Genomic DNA, 14,943 nt, shown 5'->3' with positions numbered 1-14,943 from the left:
AAGGGAAGGCCTCTGGTGGGATGATCATGTTCAAAATACCTACATGATAACAGCAGACTATGTCATCACATGCAGCTCATTTTGGCCTATGTGGTTATTTCCACATATCTTGATGCTGCATATCTGAAAGTCTCTGCCTAGGCCTTGTATATAATCTTTTATGTTGCCCTGACTCTGTTGTCATTCTTTTCCCCCTAGAGCTCATCTCCTGTCCTGGATGTAAGCGAGTGTATCTTACCAGGGATGTAACTGAACATTTTTTTCTACAGTGCTTTCCTACTGGGCACCCCAAAATGGCCAGGGTAAGCCAAAAGGTGATCCTTTTCAGATTTGTGAGGTGTCTTTTCATAAGTCTTTCACCCATTACTCTGATAGTTCCTACTCCATTGATTTTCCTAATCATCCATCCATCCGTCCAATCATCCATCTATTATCTAAAATGAAATAAGAGATTTTGAACCTGGAGAAGCAAAGCAGGAATTTTTTTTTATCAAGTGAAAATTATAGGCGTATGTATGTGGCACACATAGGGGTGTGTGTGTGTGTGTGTGTGTGTGTGTGTGTGTGTGTGAATGCTTTTAGTGGAAGGTGAATGTATTTTAAAGTACATTAAGTATTGCTTAATTTATCTAGGTGTTTTCCTCTTTCTTATAGCTCTTACTGAAAAACATAATTACAGGGCTTTTATTTCCATTTTTCCCCCCAAGTTGAAAGTTACACTCTAGCTTGGATTTAATGGGCCCATTAATTTTGCCTGTGTTTAACAGCTATCACTTTTCTCCTTATTTCTAAATTTCACATCACTTACTGACTGGTACTCCTTCTGTTCCTCTTTCCACTGGGGTATCTTTACTATTACATTTATTCATTCAATAATTTTTTTTACCTGTTCCTGTATCTGATTCTTATTGGACATCTATTATGTGTCAGGCCCTATGTTATGTGCTAAGGATATAGACCCATAGACTCATGCATTCAATTTCTAAGGAATTTATAGAATAATTATAAAACTTTGAGACTTCATTTCAGTTTGATGGCCTGTATGATTCAGCATAGACAGGTCAAGATTCCCCAAGTCTTCTCTTTTTCTGATGTTTTACATCAGCCCTAGCAAGGTATTTGCTACCAAATGAATGAATATTTGAACCCTATAGGAAAAGACTAGGTACTCTCAGGCCAGACAGACCCCAGGTGTAGAAACACAGCTTTGAAAGTTTTTCTATACTTGGTTTATCTTAGGTGTATATGTCATCTTTCTGTGTACTACCAAATCTGGGGCTTTCTCCCCTCAGAAGGCAGGTTAAATGTTCTACTTTTCCTTGCTTTTTTTTTTTTGTATTGGGGACTGAATCCTGGGGCACTTTACCACTGAGTTACAGGGTCAGACTGAGACAGGGTCAGTCTTGCTAAGTTACTAAGGGCTTTGCTAAATTGCAAAGATGGCCTCAATCTTGTGATCCTCCTACACCCTCCCAAGTCATTGGGCTCACAAGCATGCGCTCAAGCGCAAGTCTTATTTTTAGTTTTTTTTGAGACAGGATCTTGCTGTGTTGCCCAGGCTCATCACAAATAGTTGGACTAAAGAGATCCCTCCTCCTCAGCCTCCTGAGTGCTGGGATTACAGGCATGTACTACTACACCCCACTGTGCTTTCCCTCTATTATAATTTTTTCCTCCCTGTCTGCCTGGTGAACCTGCTTGTCATTCATTATCCAACTCAAACATTACCTCTTGATGAAACTTTCCTGACCACTTCTGGGTCAAGTTCCTGGAAACCCCCCTTTTGCTTCCTTAGCACCTGTCACATCTTTTTATTACAGCATTACCCATTTAATGGGCATCACCCTGCCTAGTTTGTATATGCCTTCAGGGTAGATCCTTGGCTCATTCATCTGAGTATCTTCAGCCTTGGCACAGAACTTGTGTGAACAGCACCTAGAGCATCCACTTTTTTGTCACAAAGGGTGCTTTCCCTCACTAGCACTGCCAGGTGACTCTATAGTAGACTGTATCCCAAATAGTAGAAGAACAACCCTGCAAAACCCCAGTCTCTGGTATATTTTATACTTGTAGAGCAATGAAGATATGGCTAGTAATTCTACATTCTCTACTTTCAGAACTGCTCTGAGTGCAAGGAGAAGAGGGCAGCACACATCCTCTGTACCTACTGCAATCGCTGGCTGTGCAGCTCTTGCACAGAGGAACACCGGCATGGCCCTGCCCCTGGGGGCTCGATCTTTCCCAGGGCCCAGAAGGGATCTTCAGGTACCACTCCTGCCTCTCCCACCTGGCTCTCATGCCCTGAGGCAGTAGTAAACCTCAGAATCCCTGGAGAATTGTTTTCTGATATTATTTCCCAGCTAAGGGAGAAAGTAAGTGTGCTTCCAGAGCCTTTCTCAAAGGGAGGAAGTCTCTTTTACAGTCTAAGGGGGTGACTCATTACAGCTACTCCCTGCTGGGGTCAGGTGGGTAGGTGTGGGTGAGATGGTATAGAGAGCATAATCTTTTTTTCTTTTAATTTTAATTTTTTAGTTGTAGATGGACACAATACCTTTATTTGTTTTTTTACGTGGTGCTGAGATTGAACCCAGTGCCTCACATGTGCCACGCAAGCGCTCTACTACTGAGCTACAACCCAGCCCAAAGAGAGCATAATCTTGAATTATCCTGGGAGCTAGCTGAGTTTTACCTTCTACCTCTGTTTAGAGCAATTATGCCTCACTTATATTTAGTGACTTATTAACTTAGTATGGATCATGGTTGTCTTTGTCCATCCAACACCGTCTGTTATAAAAGACAGTCTTGAAAGGCTTTTATTAAGGCCCTTGAATTATGGAGAAAGGGGTTCTACAGTTGTCAAACTCATAGGAAAGGGAGCTGTTGGCCAGGCTAAGAAGCTGGTTTCAATCCCATGATAACAATTCTAATTAATGAAGAAGTTTAGGTTAATTTTAGAGGGATTATTATTCTGCAGGAGAACCACATACAGCATTAGTAAGCACCTTCCTCAGCTTCTGGCAGGTGGCAGGATGCTAGGGCTTGGTAGTGTGTTATTTCTGGACAGCTGAGCCTAGATCCTCCTAGGCTAAGCCTAAATTCCTCCTTGTCGTCTTGCCCATCCTGGAAAGAAGCATATCCTGTTTGTACCACCTCTCCCAAGCTCTGTGTCTCTATAGTGTTTGTTGAGGGCTGAGGGCTGAAGGCTGCTCAGTGAACTTAACTGAGAAGTCTACCAGAGGAGGAGAAGCCCACTTTCTCTATCTTCTGTGGCAGGAGTGAATGGTGATTCTGGGGACTTTGCTTTGTACTGTCCTCTACACACACATGAAGTGCTCAAGCTATTCTGCGAGACCTGTGATGTGCTCACATGCCATAGCTGCCTGATGGTGGAACACAAAGAACATAGGTGAGGCTTGTGGGTTGCCTGAAATGGGCTTGGGAGGACTCTGAACTCCTTACTTGTAAGGACTGTGGCTCCCAGAGCATCAAAATCCTCTTGATGCCCAAGCCAACCTGCAGTCCTTGAGCTGAAGTATTTCTCTGCTCCTGTTATGGCTTCTCTTGAGAAAGTTTAATGGGCCAAGAGCCTGCAGTGCATTTGTCTCAAGATATAATCATGGCCTCAATGGGCCTGGCTGAAACTATACACTATAGGACTCCTGCTTGATTAGCATGGTCAGAATAGCAGCCAATCCTCTTCAGCTTTTTCCTTGTCTCCTCCCCTAGATGCAGACATGTTGAAGAAGTTCTACAAAACCAGAGGATGCTTCTGGAAAGTGTGACTGCACAGGTGGCACATAAGAAATCCAGTCTACAGACATCTGCAAAGCAAATTGAGGACAGGTAGCACAGGCTAGTCCCTTGCCAGTGCTAGAAATGCTCTGCTCCCTCACATTCTAGGTCCTGGCACTAGGCAATCAGATGTGGTGTCTATGGAAAAGACATGTGGTTAAAGAGATGTGGGCATGTCCTAGAAGGCAGGCATCCTGGCCTTAGAGACCTCAAGGCTGGTGAGGGTCTTTGGGTCATCACTTGGTTAACTGAGGCTCATGATGATCAGAGTGAGTCTGGACCAAAATATTTGCTTCATGAAACTAGCCAGAAGTGCCTGCTTGAGAAGAGTTACACAGTAGATACTGGAGAAGAGTTCTGCTATTTATTTTTGAGGTTATTACAAGTCAGTGGCAGTTTGTTTTCCATAAAAATCTACAAAAGAGGGCTGGGGCTGTGTCTCAGTGGTAGCACATTTGCCTGGCATATGTGAGGCACTGGGTTCAGTTCTCAGCACTGCATATAAATAAATAAAATAAAGGTCTATCAACAACTAAAAACAAATATATTTTAAAAATCTACAATGACATAAAATCATTGTTATTTTTTTATTTTTATTTATTTTTTTAGTCATACATGACAGTAGAATGCATTTTGATATATAATACATACATGGAATGTACATACATCAATCATATTGTCTATTCTATTCTGCTGCCCTTCCTATCCTCCCTATTCCTCCCCTCCTCTCCCATCCTTTCTCTCTATCCAATCTAATGTGACACACTTTTTTTTAAAAAACATAAAATCATTGGAAATGATTTTATAGGAAAATTAGTAAGAACTGAAAGCTAATCACATGGGAGACTGGGTTGGGCATCATACATTAATTATTTTTTTTAATTCTAGAAATTCTTTCAGTCAGGAATTATCTCCATTTTATTGATGAAAAGACTGAGGTTCAGAGAGGTTAGGTGATTTACCTGAGATCATACAACTAATTAGTGACTGAACTGGATTTGGAAGCTAGGTCTGTGGTGACTTCAAAGCCTCTGTCCTTACTTTTTAAAATAGGTTTACTGAAATATAATTTATATACCATAAAATTAACATTTAAAAAGGCATAATTAATTAGTTTTTGGTATTTCACTGAATTGTGCAATTGTATGTAATTATTATCTACTTATAGAACATTTTTGTCACCTTAGAAAGAAACCCCATATACATTATTAAACTTGTTCTTCTCCTTTTCTCACCCCTGCCAGTCCTCAGAAATGACTGGTCTACTTTCCATCTCTACCCAAGTTCTTTCTTTTAATAAATTTTTTGATTTGTTTTAGTTATACATGATAGTAGAAAGCATTTATGCACTTTGATATATCATACATAGATGGGATATAATTTTTCATTTTTTCCGAGTATACATGTTGTAGAATCATATTGGTCGTGCAGTCACATATATACATAAAGTAATAATGTCTGCTTCATTCTACTATCTTTCCTATCCCCACATTCCATCCCATCCCCATCCCTTCACTTCCCTCTACCTAATCTAAGGTAATACTGTTCTTCTCTAGTCCCCCTGCCTTATTGTGAATTAATATCCACATATTAGAGAAAACATTCGGCCTTTGGTTTTGGGGATTGGATTATTTCACTTAGCATGATATTCTCCAACTCCATCCATTTAATGACTAATGCCATGATTTCTCTCTTCTTTAAAGCTGAGTAATATTCCATTTAGTATATATACCACATTTTCTTTATCCATTCATCTATTGAAGAACACCTATGTTCCTTTTACCTCATGACATTGTTTCTTGGAGCATCATCCTTTTATAGACACCAAATTGTATGACATGCCCTTATTCACTCTCTCCATCCTGTGTCTAGTGCTATGCCAACTGTGGAGCTTCTGGATATATGTGTATGTAGACTTAGACTTGAGGTTTTGCCTAGAAAAAAACAAGTTAACTTTTGGTGATGTGACATATGGGGTGTGTGTGTGTGAGGGTGCTGGGATTTGAACCCAAGGCCTCATACATGCCAGAAAAGCACTTTATCACTGAGCTATATCTTCAACCCCAAAAGTTAACTTTTGGGCCACTGGCTCACTGAGATCAAGTGGACTAGGCTTTTACAAAGGGTTGCGGGGAGTGGAGGAAGTTTTTTTTCTTTATTTGGTGCCTTCTGGGCCCTGATCTCTGTAGGCAGCTTCTAAATTGTTGACTTTTAGCTTCCTTGTCTCTTGACCCTTATGGGCCATGAGGGAAGGGCTCACTCTGTTTCATCCCATTGTGCTTACAGGATTTTTGAAGTGAAGCATCAGCACAGGAAGGTGGAAAACCAGATCAAAATGGCCAAGATGGTCCTGATGAATGAGCTGAACAAACAGGCCAATGGACTCATAGAGGAGTTGGAGGTATATGTAGACAGATGGATCAGATGGATGAGATCTATGCTGTCCTGGATCAGAGACCAGGCATATATGAAACTAGTCCCAGGGCCCAAAACATCTGGGGCTAGAATTCAGATATGCAGTTTCCATAGGTCTCTATTACTTGTGTATTAAAATTTCGAGCCTAATTTTGGGAAGATGGCTCATTAAGGGCTATGAGATCAGTTCAGACTTTCAGTTCAAACTCTCTTAGGCAGCTGCCATCCTTGACTGTTCAAGGTTACAGATTTAGAAGTGTCACAAAACAGCCCATCTTCTTCAGTGGGTTATTCCCAAGAGATGTAGACATTCATTTATTTCTTCATTCTTTATCCATTGCATATTTGCCACCATCTCTCCCTTCCTCTACCTGTCAGTAGTCCATGGCAGCACTTTGTCCTGCTGTTCTTCTCTCAGGGGTTCAATCTCATCTGACTCCATCAGTGCTTACACTAATACACACAGACCACTAGAGTTACCAAGCAGGCCTAAGAACAAGATCAGAGACTGTGTCTTCTCTCTCTGTACCAAGGGCATTACTAATGAGAGAAAGCGGAAGCTGGAACAACAATTACAAAGCATTGTGGTTCTCAACCGTCAGTTCGAGCATGTGCAGAATTTCATCAATTGGGCTGTCTGCAGCAAAACCAGCGTTCCTTTCCTTTTCAGCAAAGAGCTGGTAAGAGGAACCTCCCATCCCTTAGCATGTCCTTGAAGCTGATCATATCATCCTCTCTGTCTTAGGGGTAATAAGACTGCCCTGAGAAGTGCCTTTTCTTTTAACAGAATGGAAAAAGCAGCTCTATCCATCCTTCAAATTCAGTCACTGCTTTTGTGCTGAGATATTTCCACCTTACTCTAGTTAACTTAGCTAGGAAAGTCTGTAGTTCTTTATCTTAGGTCATGGATTTAGAAATTGTCCTGGACATGAGCAGTGGTGCAAATATGTCACAGAAAGTTATTGAGGTCCGAATGGTAGGCTAAGAGGAAAGGAGGAGTTGAAGTGTTAGCCTTGGGAGGATGGTGATACCCAGGAGAAAGAGGAAGAAGTTTGAGAGAAGTTTATATTTGGATATGTTGTCTAAGGGGCCTGTAGAGCTTCTAAAAGGCAACATCAAAAAGGTGTTTTGGTAGATGAGTGTGGAAATCAGAGAAAAGTCAGGGTTGGCAATTGAGATGAGGAAGTCACTGGGATATTGGTGGTATCACCATTAGGAGAGTGTGTGGAGAAAGAAGAGAAAGGCAAGTCTGGAATCCAGGGAATACCATCATTTTCTGTGTAGTAAGAGAAAGAGGGTTACTGAAAAGTAATGAGAAGAAATTATCAGAAATTGGAGGAGAAATAGGAGAGTGTGGTACACAGAAATTGACAGTCTCAAATTTAAATGGTCAGTGTTGTCCATGAAATAGAACAACACTGAAACAGCATAAACAGTGAAGAGTCACATGAGATCTGTCAATCAGAAAGTTCCTGGTGATCTTTTGAAAGGAGTTCTAGCAAAATTGAAGAGTAGGAAGCCAGTATGAGGAGACTATGTGATGGAACATGGGAAAGTAGAGATAGAAGGGAAATAAGTAGCTTGAGAAAGAGGCAGAGTTGGGAGAAAAATTTCCTTTCCAAACATATGCATATATTTATAGGGGAGAATAGATTGACAAGGAGGAGAGATGTGTGATGGAGTAAGCATACAGACAAGGCAGGACAAGATAGGATCCTAGAGTGAACCAGTTGAACTCAAACTCAAGGACACTCCCTCTGAGATGGAAGAACAGAAAGGGAACAGTATAATATAGCTCAGTGTGGAAATACACATTTGGGGAGTTTTTTTTCGGGGGGAGAGTTAAAATGTTTTATTGGTACATAATAATTATACAAAATAGTAGGTTTCATTGTGGCATCTTCATACATGCATATACATAATTTGATCCATTTCAGGGGAGTTTTTTTTAATGGTCTCTTCCTCTGCAAAGTTGAAAATGATAATAAGAGGGTTAGGCACTGGGTGAGTGGCACTGAAGATTTAGTCACCGAGAAAAGTGGGAGAGAAAGGAGACAAGAAGTGATAAGAAAAAGGGTTGAGGGTGAAATTAATGCTCTCATATGTAGCCCTGCATAACATGGCTTTGGGATGTCTAGATTGACCTAAGTTTAGGAATTGGTGATGGGGAGAGAATTAGGGCACTGATGATACTGTAAAATGATGGGAAGCCGGGAAGACCCTCTGGACTGGTGGAGCCTGCTTAGAGAGTCCAGTAAAGTTGAAGCAAATGCTCTGAAAGAGTAAGAACTAGTTATAATCTGGGAGTAGATTGTTGGAGTATAAGGTCTTGTAGGTAGAATGGTTCTAAATGCCAAAGAGGGTCTAGATATGGTGACTGAGCTGAAAAATGGGGTAAAGGTGACTGACATTAAAATATTTTTCAAATAAGTAAGAGGTAGTTAACTAGATGATATCAGAGTAAGTTGGATACTTGCCAGAGTCCTGAAGATAAGAGTTAGTGATGAAAAATAGATGAGAGTAATTACAGAGGAGGAGGGCAACTGACTAGGGTGGAAGGATGTTGGTAGAAGGACAACAATGGGGAGCTCAGAGAATGTCTGCCCTGTATAGTCTTTTATATTGAGGCAGTAGAATGAATGGAGCTGTCCAGGGCAACTGTTGTCCTGAGGGGGAATTACAAATCACTTGGATCTTGGAGGAGATAAAAATGTTGGGATCCCAGAAACCTTAACAAAAGGGAGAGGATCAGATGGGAGAATGAGAAGGTACTAATGTGAAAGGGAATGAGAATATGGGGAATGACCTGAGGCTGAAGAGGCATGACTTTTGAGCTCTTCAGCCTATCAAAAGAACAAGGGAGGGGGGGTTTCATTCAGGCACAAGTTGCCCATATAAATGACCTTTATTGCTGTTTTCAGATTGTGTTTCAGATGCAGCGATTGCTTGAGACAAATTGTAATACAGATCCTGGTTCCCCTTGGAGTATCAGATTCACCTGGGAGCCTAACTTCTGGACCAAGCAGCTGGCTTCCCTTGGTAAGCCAGGAACTAGTCTGTGGGCTTTCAACAAATTGCTAAGAATAAATATAGGAAATCTTAACTTATTGATAGGTCAGGATATACCCAGGAAAAATCCTGAGATTGCCAGTGGTCATGAAGTCACTTTGCAAACTTTTTCTTGTGTGTGTGTGTGTGTGTGTGTGTGTGTGTGTGTGTGTATGGCGGGGGAGGATGGGGCAGCTAAATGACAGAGGCAGTATAGGACTTTGTAATAACATTATAGAAGTCATGCCTGTGTTGACAGCCTAATGAGCTTGTTAAAATAATGACCAACTGCTGCCTTCATTTGATGCCATTAATCTCACTGAATGTTTTTTGAACTTAGCACAATGATAAGTGGTATTTAGATTTATTTTTGGCTTCCCTCTTCCCTTTGATTTAACTCAGCATACCCTTGGTGGGCACCTGTTCTGGGTTAGGCACTAAAGGACCAAAGATGGATCAAACACACCCCTTGTCCTTTAGAAGCTGTCTTCCCCTAAGTAAATTTCATCTAAACAAGATCAATAATATAATCCATTCATGCACTAGAGGCCCAGAGATTCCAGAGGGCAGTGCTGGTGTCTGGCACTGACCTTGTATGGGAGCTTCCCTATGCTCTTCCATCTTACTTGCCCAACACACAGTTCCTCAGACTTGTATCTAGAGACTTATCTGAGAGATGCCTGTCTTACCTTTGCTACTTTTTAGCATATGCCCTTCCTGCACCCAATGTTGATTCTTTTAGTCAGACTTTCCATAGGGCTGATGTGTTAGAAAACGAGTGGGTGCTATTTGAAAGAGCCCATGGTTTCCTTAGTAAGATAAGAACAGAGTCAGAACTGATAATCTGGTAAAAACAGCTAATTCTTAAATTTAACTGCCTGCTAAAGCAGGTTCTTGCAGGTGCTATTACTGGCAGCATTCTAGACTGAGTTTTGGAAATCAGAAGTTGAATTTATTAATCTTTATACTTGGTACAGGTTTGTTGAATAATGTCCTTTAGGCTTAGGGGCAGGAAGTAGCAAGCGGGGGGGGGGGAAACAACTGCATATACATTTGGAAAAACTCTCTGTTCTGAATTTCCAGGCTGCATAACTACTGAAGGTGGACAGCTTTCCCGGACAGATACTCCTGCTTATGGAGGTTTGCAGGGGCCATCTTCCTTTTATCAAAGCCACCAACCCCCTGTGGCTCAGCAAGAGGCTCTCAGCCACTCTTCACACAAGTTCCAGCCTCCGGCTTTGTGTTCTTCATCTGTGTGCTGCTCCCACTGCTCCCCCATCTCACCCTCCCTCAAAGGCCAGATCCCTCCACCCAGCATACACACAACCCAGAGTTTTAGACAGCCCTCTGAGATGGTACCCCAACAGTTGGGGTCACTGCAGTGCTCTACCCTGCTGATCAGGGAGAAGGAGCTGGCCTGTAGCAGTCATCCCCCAAAACTGCTACAGCCATGGCTGGAAACCCAGCCCCCTGTAGAACAGGAAAGCACATCCCAGCGGCCTGGGCAGCAGCAGCTGACTTCCCAGCCAGTGTGCATAGTCCCACCACAGGACATTCAGCAAGGAACCCATGCTCAGTCCACCTTACAGACTCCCTCCATTCAAGTCCAGTTTGGCCACCACCAGAAGCTGAAGCTTAGCCACTTTCAGCAACAGCCACAGCAGCAGCTGCCACCTCCTCCACCTCTACCACCTCCACCCCTGCAGCAGCCACCCTTACCTCTACCTCCATCCCAGCATCTGACTTCAGGTCAACATGAGAATCCTCCTGGGCCTGCCTGTTCCCAGAATGTAGACATAATGCACCATAAGTTTGAGCTGGAGGAGATGCAGAAGGACTTGGAGCTGCTCCTCCAGGCTCAGCAGCCCAGCCTGCAGCTGAGTCAGACCAAATCTCCTCAGCATCTACAACAAACCATTGTGGGGCAGATCAACTACATTGTGAGGCAGCCAGCACCTGTCCAGTCCCAGAGCCAGGAGGACACCCTGCAGGTGAGCTGCCGCATCCAAGGACTCTTCAGAAAACTCAGCCTCTCTGGTCATAGGGTGGCACAGGAAACAGTTTCATCATCTTAGGGTGGCCTTAAGCTCAGACCTCACATTTCACAACTACCTTAGATTCAAGCTCCTACCTCAGAGAAGCTCCAGAGAACATAGTACTTAATCCCAACATAGACCTGGGCTTGAGGGATGGAGTGAGGTATTCATTAGATCCTAGTGGTTGGCACTTTCTAACACTATACAGACATTACTTAAACTTTATTCACATCTACTGAGTTATGCATATGGTTTTCTATAACCATATCATTTATCCATTAACACCATTGTTCAGTAGGCATCACCATGCAGAAGTAGGGGTTAGAGAGGGCAAGCAGTTTGCCTAGAGATTATACAATTTTTAGAAGTAGAGATAAAACTTGGAGGCAGGTCTTCTGACTTTTCTATAATGCCACATAAGAGGCCTTGTTCCTTCTTTAGGGGGAAATTGAATGCTGCTCCTCTAATTTCTCAGCGAAAAGATAAGTAATTGAAGAGGCATAGTTTGTACTTCTGGAATCTTTGCTGCATTCCACATCTTCATTCTTAGCTCCTGTTTTGTTTTATCTCCTGCTACAGCCCCTTGTCACTACTCCTTCTCACTTTTGCTGTGGTAGTGTCTCCTTTAAACCTATAACTACACTTACATCATCAAAGAAGCTCCATAGATTTTTACTTTATTTCAAAATGTGAGGTCTCACAATTATGCTCCAACATTGACAACTTCAGATAATGCTTCAAATGACATCTCCAGCGACTTCAGTCCTTTGAGAGGGGATATGGAATAATTATTGTGATGCCAGAAAAGGGCCCAGGGTTTATTGAGGACTGTAGCCTAATGTAAGTCAAAACTGTGTTATGGGGCTAGGGACATAGCTAAGTGGTAGAGCACTTGCCTTGCATGCATGAGGTCCTGGGTTAGATCCCTAGCACCATAAAACAAACAACGAAAACCTGTATTATAACTATTAAAGTTAAATTGCTGACATAGTTAGCTCAGAATTCTTGTTTTTGATTCTATTATAAGACTATCACATTAGGATGTAGTTTTAGGAAAAGTTTAGATGACAGTATTTTTTTTTTTTAATTTTAAGCAGTTCACCATGTGTAGGTAGTAGCAGGAAGGGTACTAGATCTTGCTGTTGCAGCTACTCTCTGCAGTGAAACCCACCGAAGTTGTTATTCCCTCTTCTAGGTTACAGATGAGCCTCCAGCATCTGAGGGCCCAAAGCCAGCTCTCCCTCTTGAGAAGAATGTTGCTGCTTCCTTGCCCCAGACATCTGGGGAAGAAACTTCTCATAGTGTCCCCTCTATGGACAACACCAACCAGCACTCCTCTCCAAATGTGGTGAGAAAGGTACTAATGGAGACTGCTTCCCCTGACATGAGACCTACTGCCAGCCAAGACCCCAGGCACCTGGATGAGGATGATGGGTTGGGGGGAGGAGTGTCCCTATTCCATCCCTGGATGCTACACAGTCCTGATTCATGCCTTCTGTCCTAATGAATCAGCAACATAAGTCCTTCTCCACCTCCATTTCCACTCCTACATACAGGCTTAAAATGGGGCCTACTAGGCTTCATTTAGGGGAAAGGGAAAGAGAGCCAATTTATTGAATGCTTACTCTGTGCTTAGAACTATATATATGGTCCCTCTCAAGCATTATGTCACTTAACCTTCCCAACAATTTTATCAGTTGGGCATCACCATTGTGTAGCTCAGGAAACTGAAGTCCAGAGCTCTATAGCCATAGAGGAAAGCGCTGAGGTTTAGTTAAAATAAGATCTGTTGGAATCCAGAGCCTGAACTTTTTCCATCCTATAATGAAAATGGGGAAAGTATTTTATGTAGCCTCCACAACCCAAAGTTTATTGCCTTAGAATTTGAATCAGTTGAATTTGTTGGGTAAGTTGTCTGCAGAGATGTCCTGCAGAGGTAGCTGAGCACCTAGGGATACTGAGATCTCTTGAAGATGAATAATCAGAGGACTTCCTGTCTACTTGCCTACCAGCTTGCTAGCAGTGTTCATTTACCCTTGCAATAATCCAGATCCCCACAGCTCCTCATCTGTCTATTCTTCCTATGCCCTTCACCCCTGCCCTTTACCTTCTTCTAGCTTAGACCTAAGTACTGAGACATATGCTCCATTCACTCCTTCTTGTGTCCCTTGTCCCTGTTCCACTTATCCTATTGCTTTCTCAGATCTAGTGTCCTCAGTCTTCCTGGTGCATCCATCTAGACCTGGACTTGAAACTCTGTCAGCTATCTATACCCTCCTAGCTTGTTTTTTCAGCCTTACAACATCCCTCTGACTGTAGTCCAATTTCTGCTAGTTGCTTATTATACTGCTTCTCACTAAGTTTCTCCAGCTGCACCACCACCATATATGTCTTGGATCAGTAAATCTCCATAATTCTTGAGAAAAGAGTTTAGAAAAGGAAGGAATGGTAAAAATGAAATGTTAACTTGGAAATTTCTGGTGACTCTTGAAGTCTGGGAAAGCCTCTGATATTAGTGGTCTTTTGACTGTATCTTGCCTTTAAAAATAACTTGGCCTAGAAGCTCAAGGGGTGCTGTAAATAGGCTCTTAAATATTTAATCTTATAAATTTGGGCCATCCATCCATCCATTTATTTATAAATTTAATGTTAAAAATAACACGCACACATACACACACACACACACACACACACACACACACACACACAAAAAAAAAACCTCCACAAAAATCCTACTGTGTTTCAAATACTTTTCCAGCACACGTTGGTGGATAAGGTAGTTCTGTACTGCAGTTTACAGTCTAGTGGGAGAGATAAATAAGAAAAAACAATAAATTATAATGAAATACTGTGGTAGTCATTAAGGTGTACCCCATGGAGCAACGAACTCTGGGAGAGGGGGTGTTCACAGAACACTTCTCAGAAGACATATTTTTAAGCTGACATTTGAAGAAGAAGTAGTTTAGCTAGTGAAGAGAGTGTAAAGACAGACTGCATCAGTTAAAGGGAATGGCAACTTGGAAGGCCCAAAAGGGAGAAAAAACCTGGGCCACTTAGGGCTTCGGATAATCTGACTTGATAGGGTCAGGAGATGCACTGAGAAGTAAGAGTAACTGGAACCAGAGAGGTTGGAGGGCTTGTCAATTATGCTTGGAGTTGTGATTTAGTCTTGGGGCTAGGGTAGTAGTGACTGAAGGATTTCTAGTAAGGAGGGGGGGCATGGCTTGAATTCAATTTGAAAGTCCACTTTAGTAGTGGTAAGGAAGTTGGATGAAATCAGTAGCTGTGGGAATGAAGAAGAAGCAAGGATTTCGAGAGCTATCTGATCATGAGTTTTGGATTCGGTCCTGATTGACAATAGGAAAGCAGACAGAGAAAGACCTTTGGCTCAACACTTGGGTTTGTCTTGGCCCATTGAGATGGGAGCAAGGGGAAAAGAATATATTTGAGAGGACCAATAAGTTAAGTTTTGAATTATCAATATTGTCCTTTGAAAGATGCAGTAGAAAATGACCTGACGGGAGCTGTTCTAGGTGTCAGTAGTTCATCAGAAAGCCTAGAGCTTGCTATTGCTGAAAGCCATGCAGAAAATGCTGCTGCTTCTTTGACAAGGGTCAGTTCTGTTCCTGTACACAGCATGGAAACTGTGTTG

General features: G+C 42.2%; 1 protein-coding gene across 3 annotated transcripts in view; it reads left to right on the top strand.

Annotated features, from left to right (window-relative positions):
* Trim66 (tripartite motif containing 66) overlaps window positions 1-14,943 on the top strand; it is a 48,214-nt gene that overhangs the window by 17,409 nt on the left and 15,862 nt on the right. For 2 of the 3 annotated variants that reach the window (XM_076844197.2, XM_076844195.2), the window contains exons 2-10: window positions 199-302; window positions 2,118-2,265; window positions 3,274-3,406; window positions 3,727-3,843; window positions 6,079-6,193; window positions 6,741-6,887; window positions 9,129-9,246; window positions 10,339-11,246; window positions 12,487-12,648. In XM_076844197.2, the coding sequence (XP_076700312.2) occupies window positions 199-302; window positions 2,118-2,265; window positions 3,274-3,406; window positions 3,727-3,843; window positions 6,079-6,193; window positions 6,741-6,887; window positions 9,129-9,246; window positions 10,339-11,246; window positions 12,487-12,648 (1,952 nt within the window). Of the gene's footprint in view, window positions 1-198; window positions 303-2,117; window positions 2,266-3,273; window positions 3,407-3,726; window positions 3,844-6,078; window positions 6,194-6,740; window positions 6,888-9,128; window positions 9,247-10,338; window positions 11,247-12,486; window positions 12,649-14,943 lie in introns of those variants that run through there. The other variant, XM_076844196.2, reaches the window with a different exon arrangement.

This window comes from Callospermophilus lateralis, chromosome 2, assembly GCF_048772815.1.
Source record: "Callospermophilus lateralis isolate mCalLat2 chromosome 2, mCalLat2.hap1, whole genome shotgun sequence".
In the NCBI taxonomy this organism is placed as follows: domain Eukaryota; kingdom Metazoa; phylum Chordata; class Mammalia; order Rodentia; family Sciuridae; genus Callospermophilus; species Callospermophilus lateralis.
This window is presented reverse-complemented; position numbering and strand designations above follow the sequence as displayed.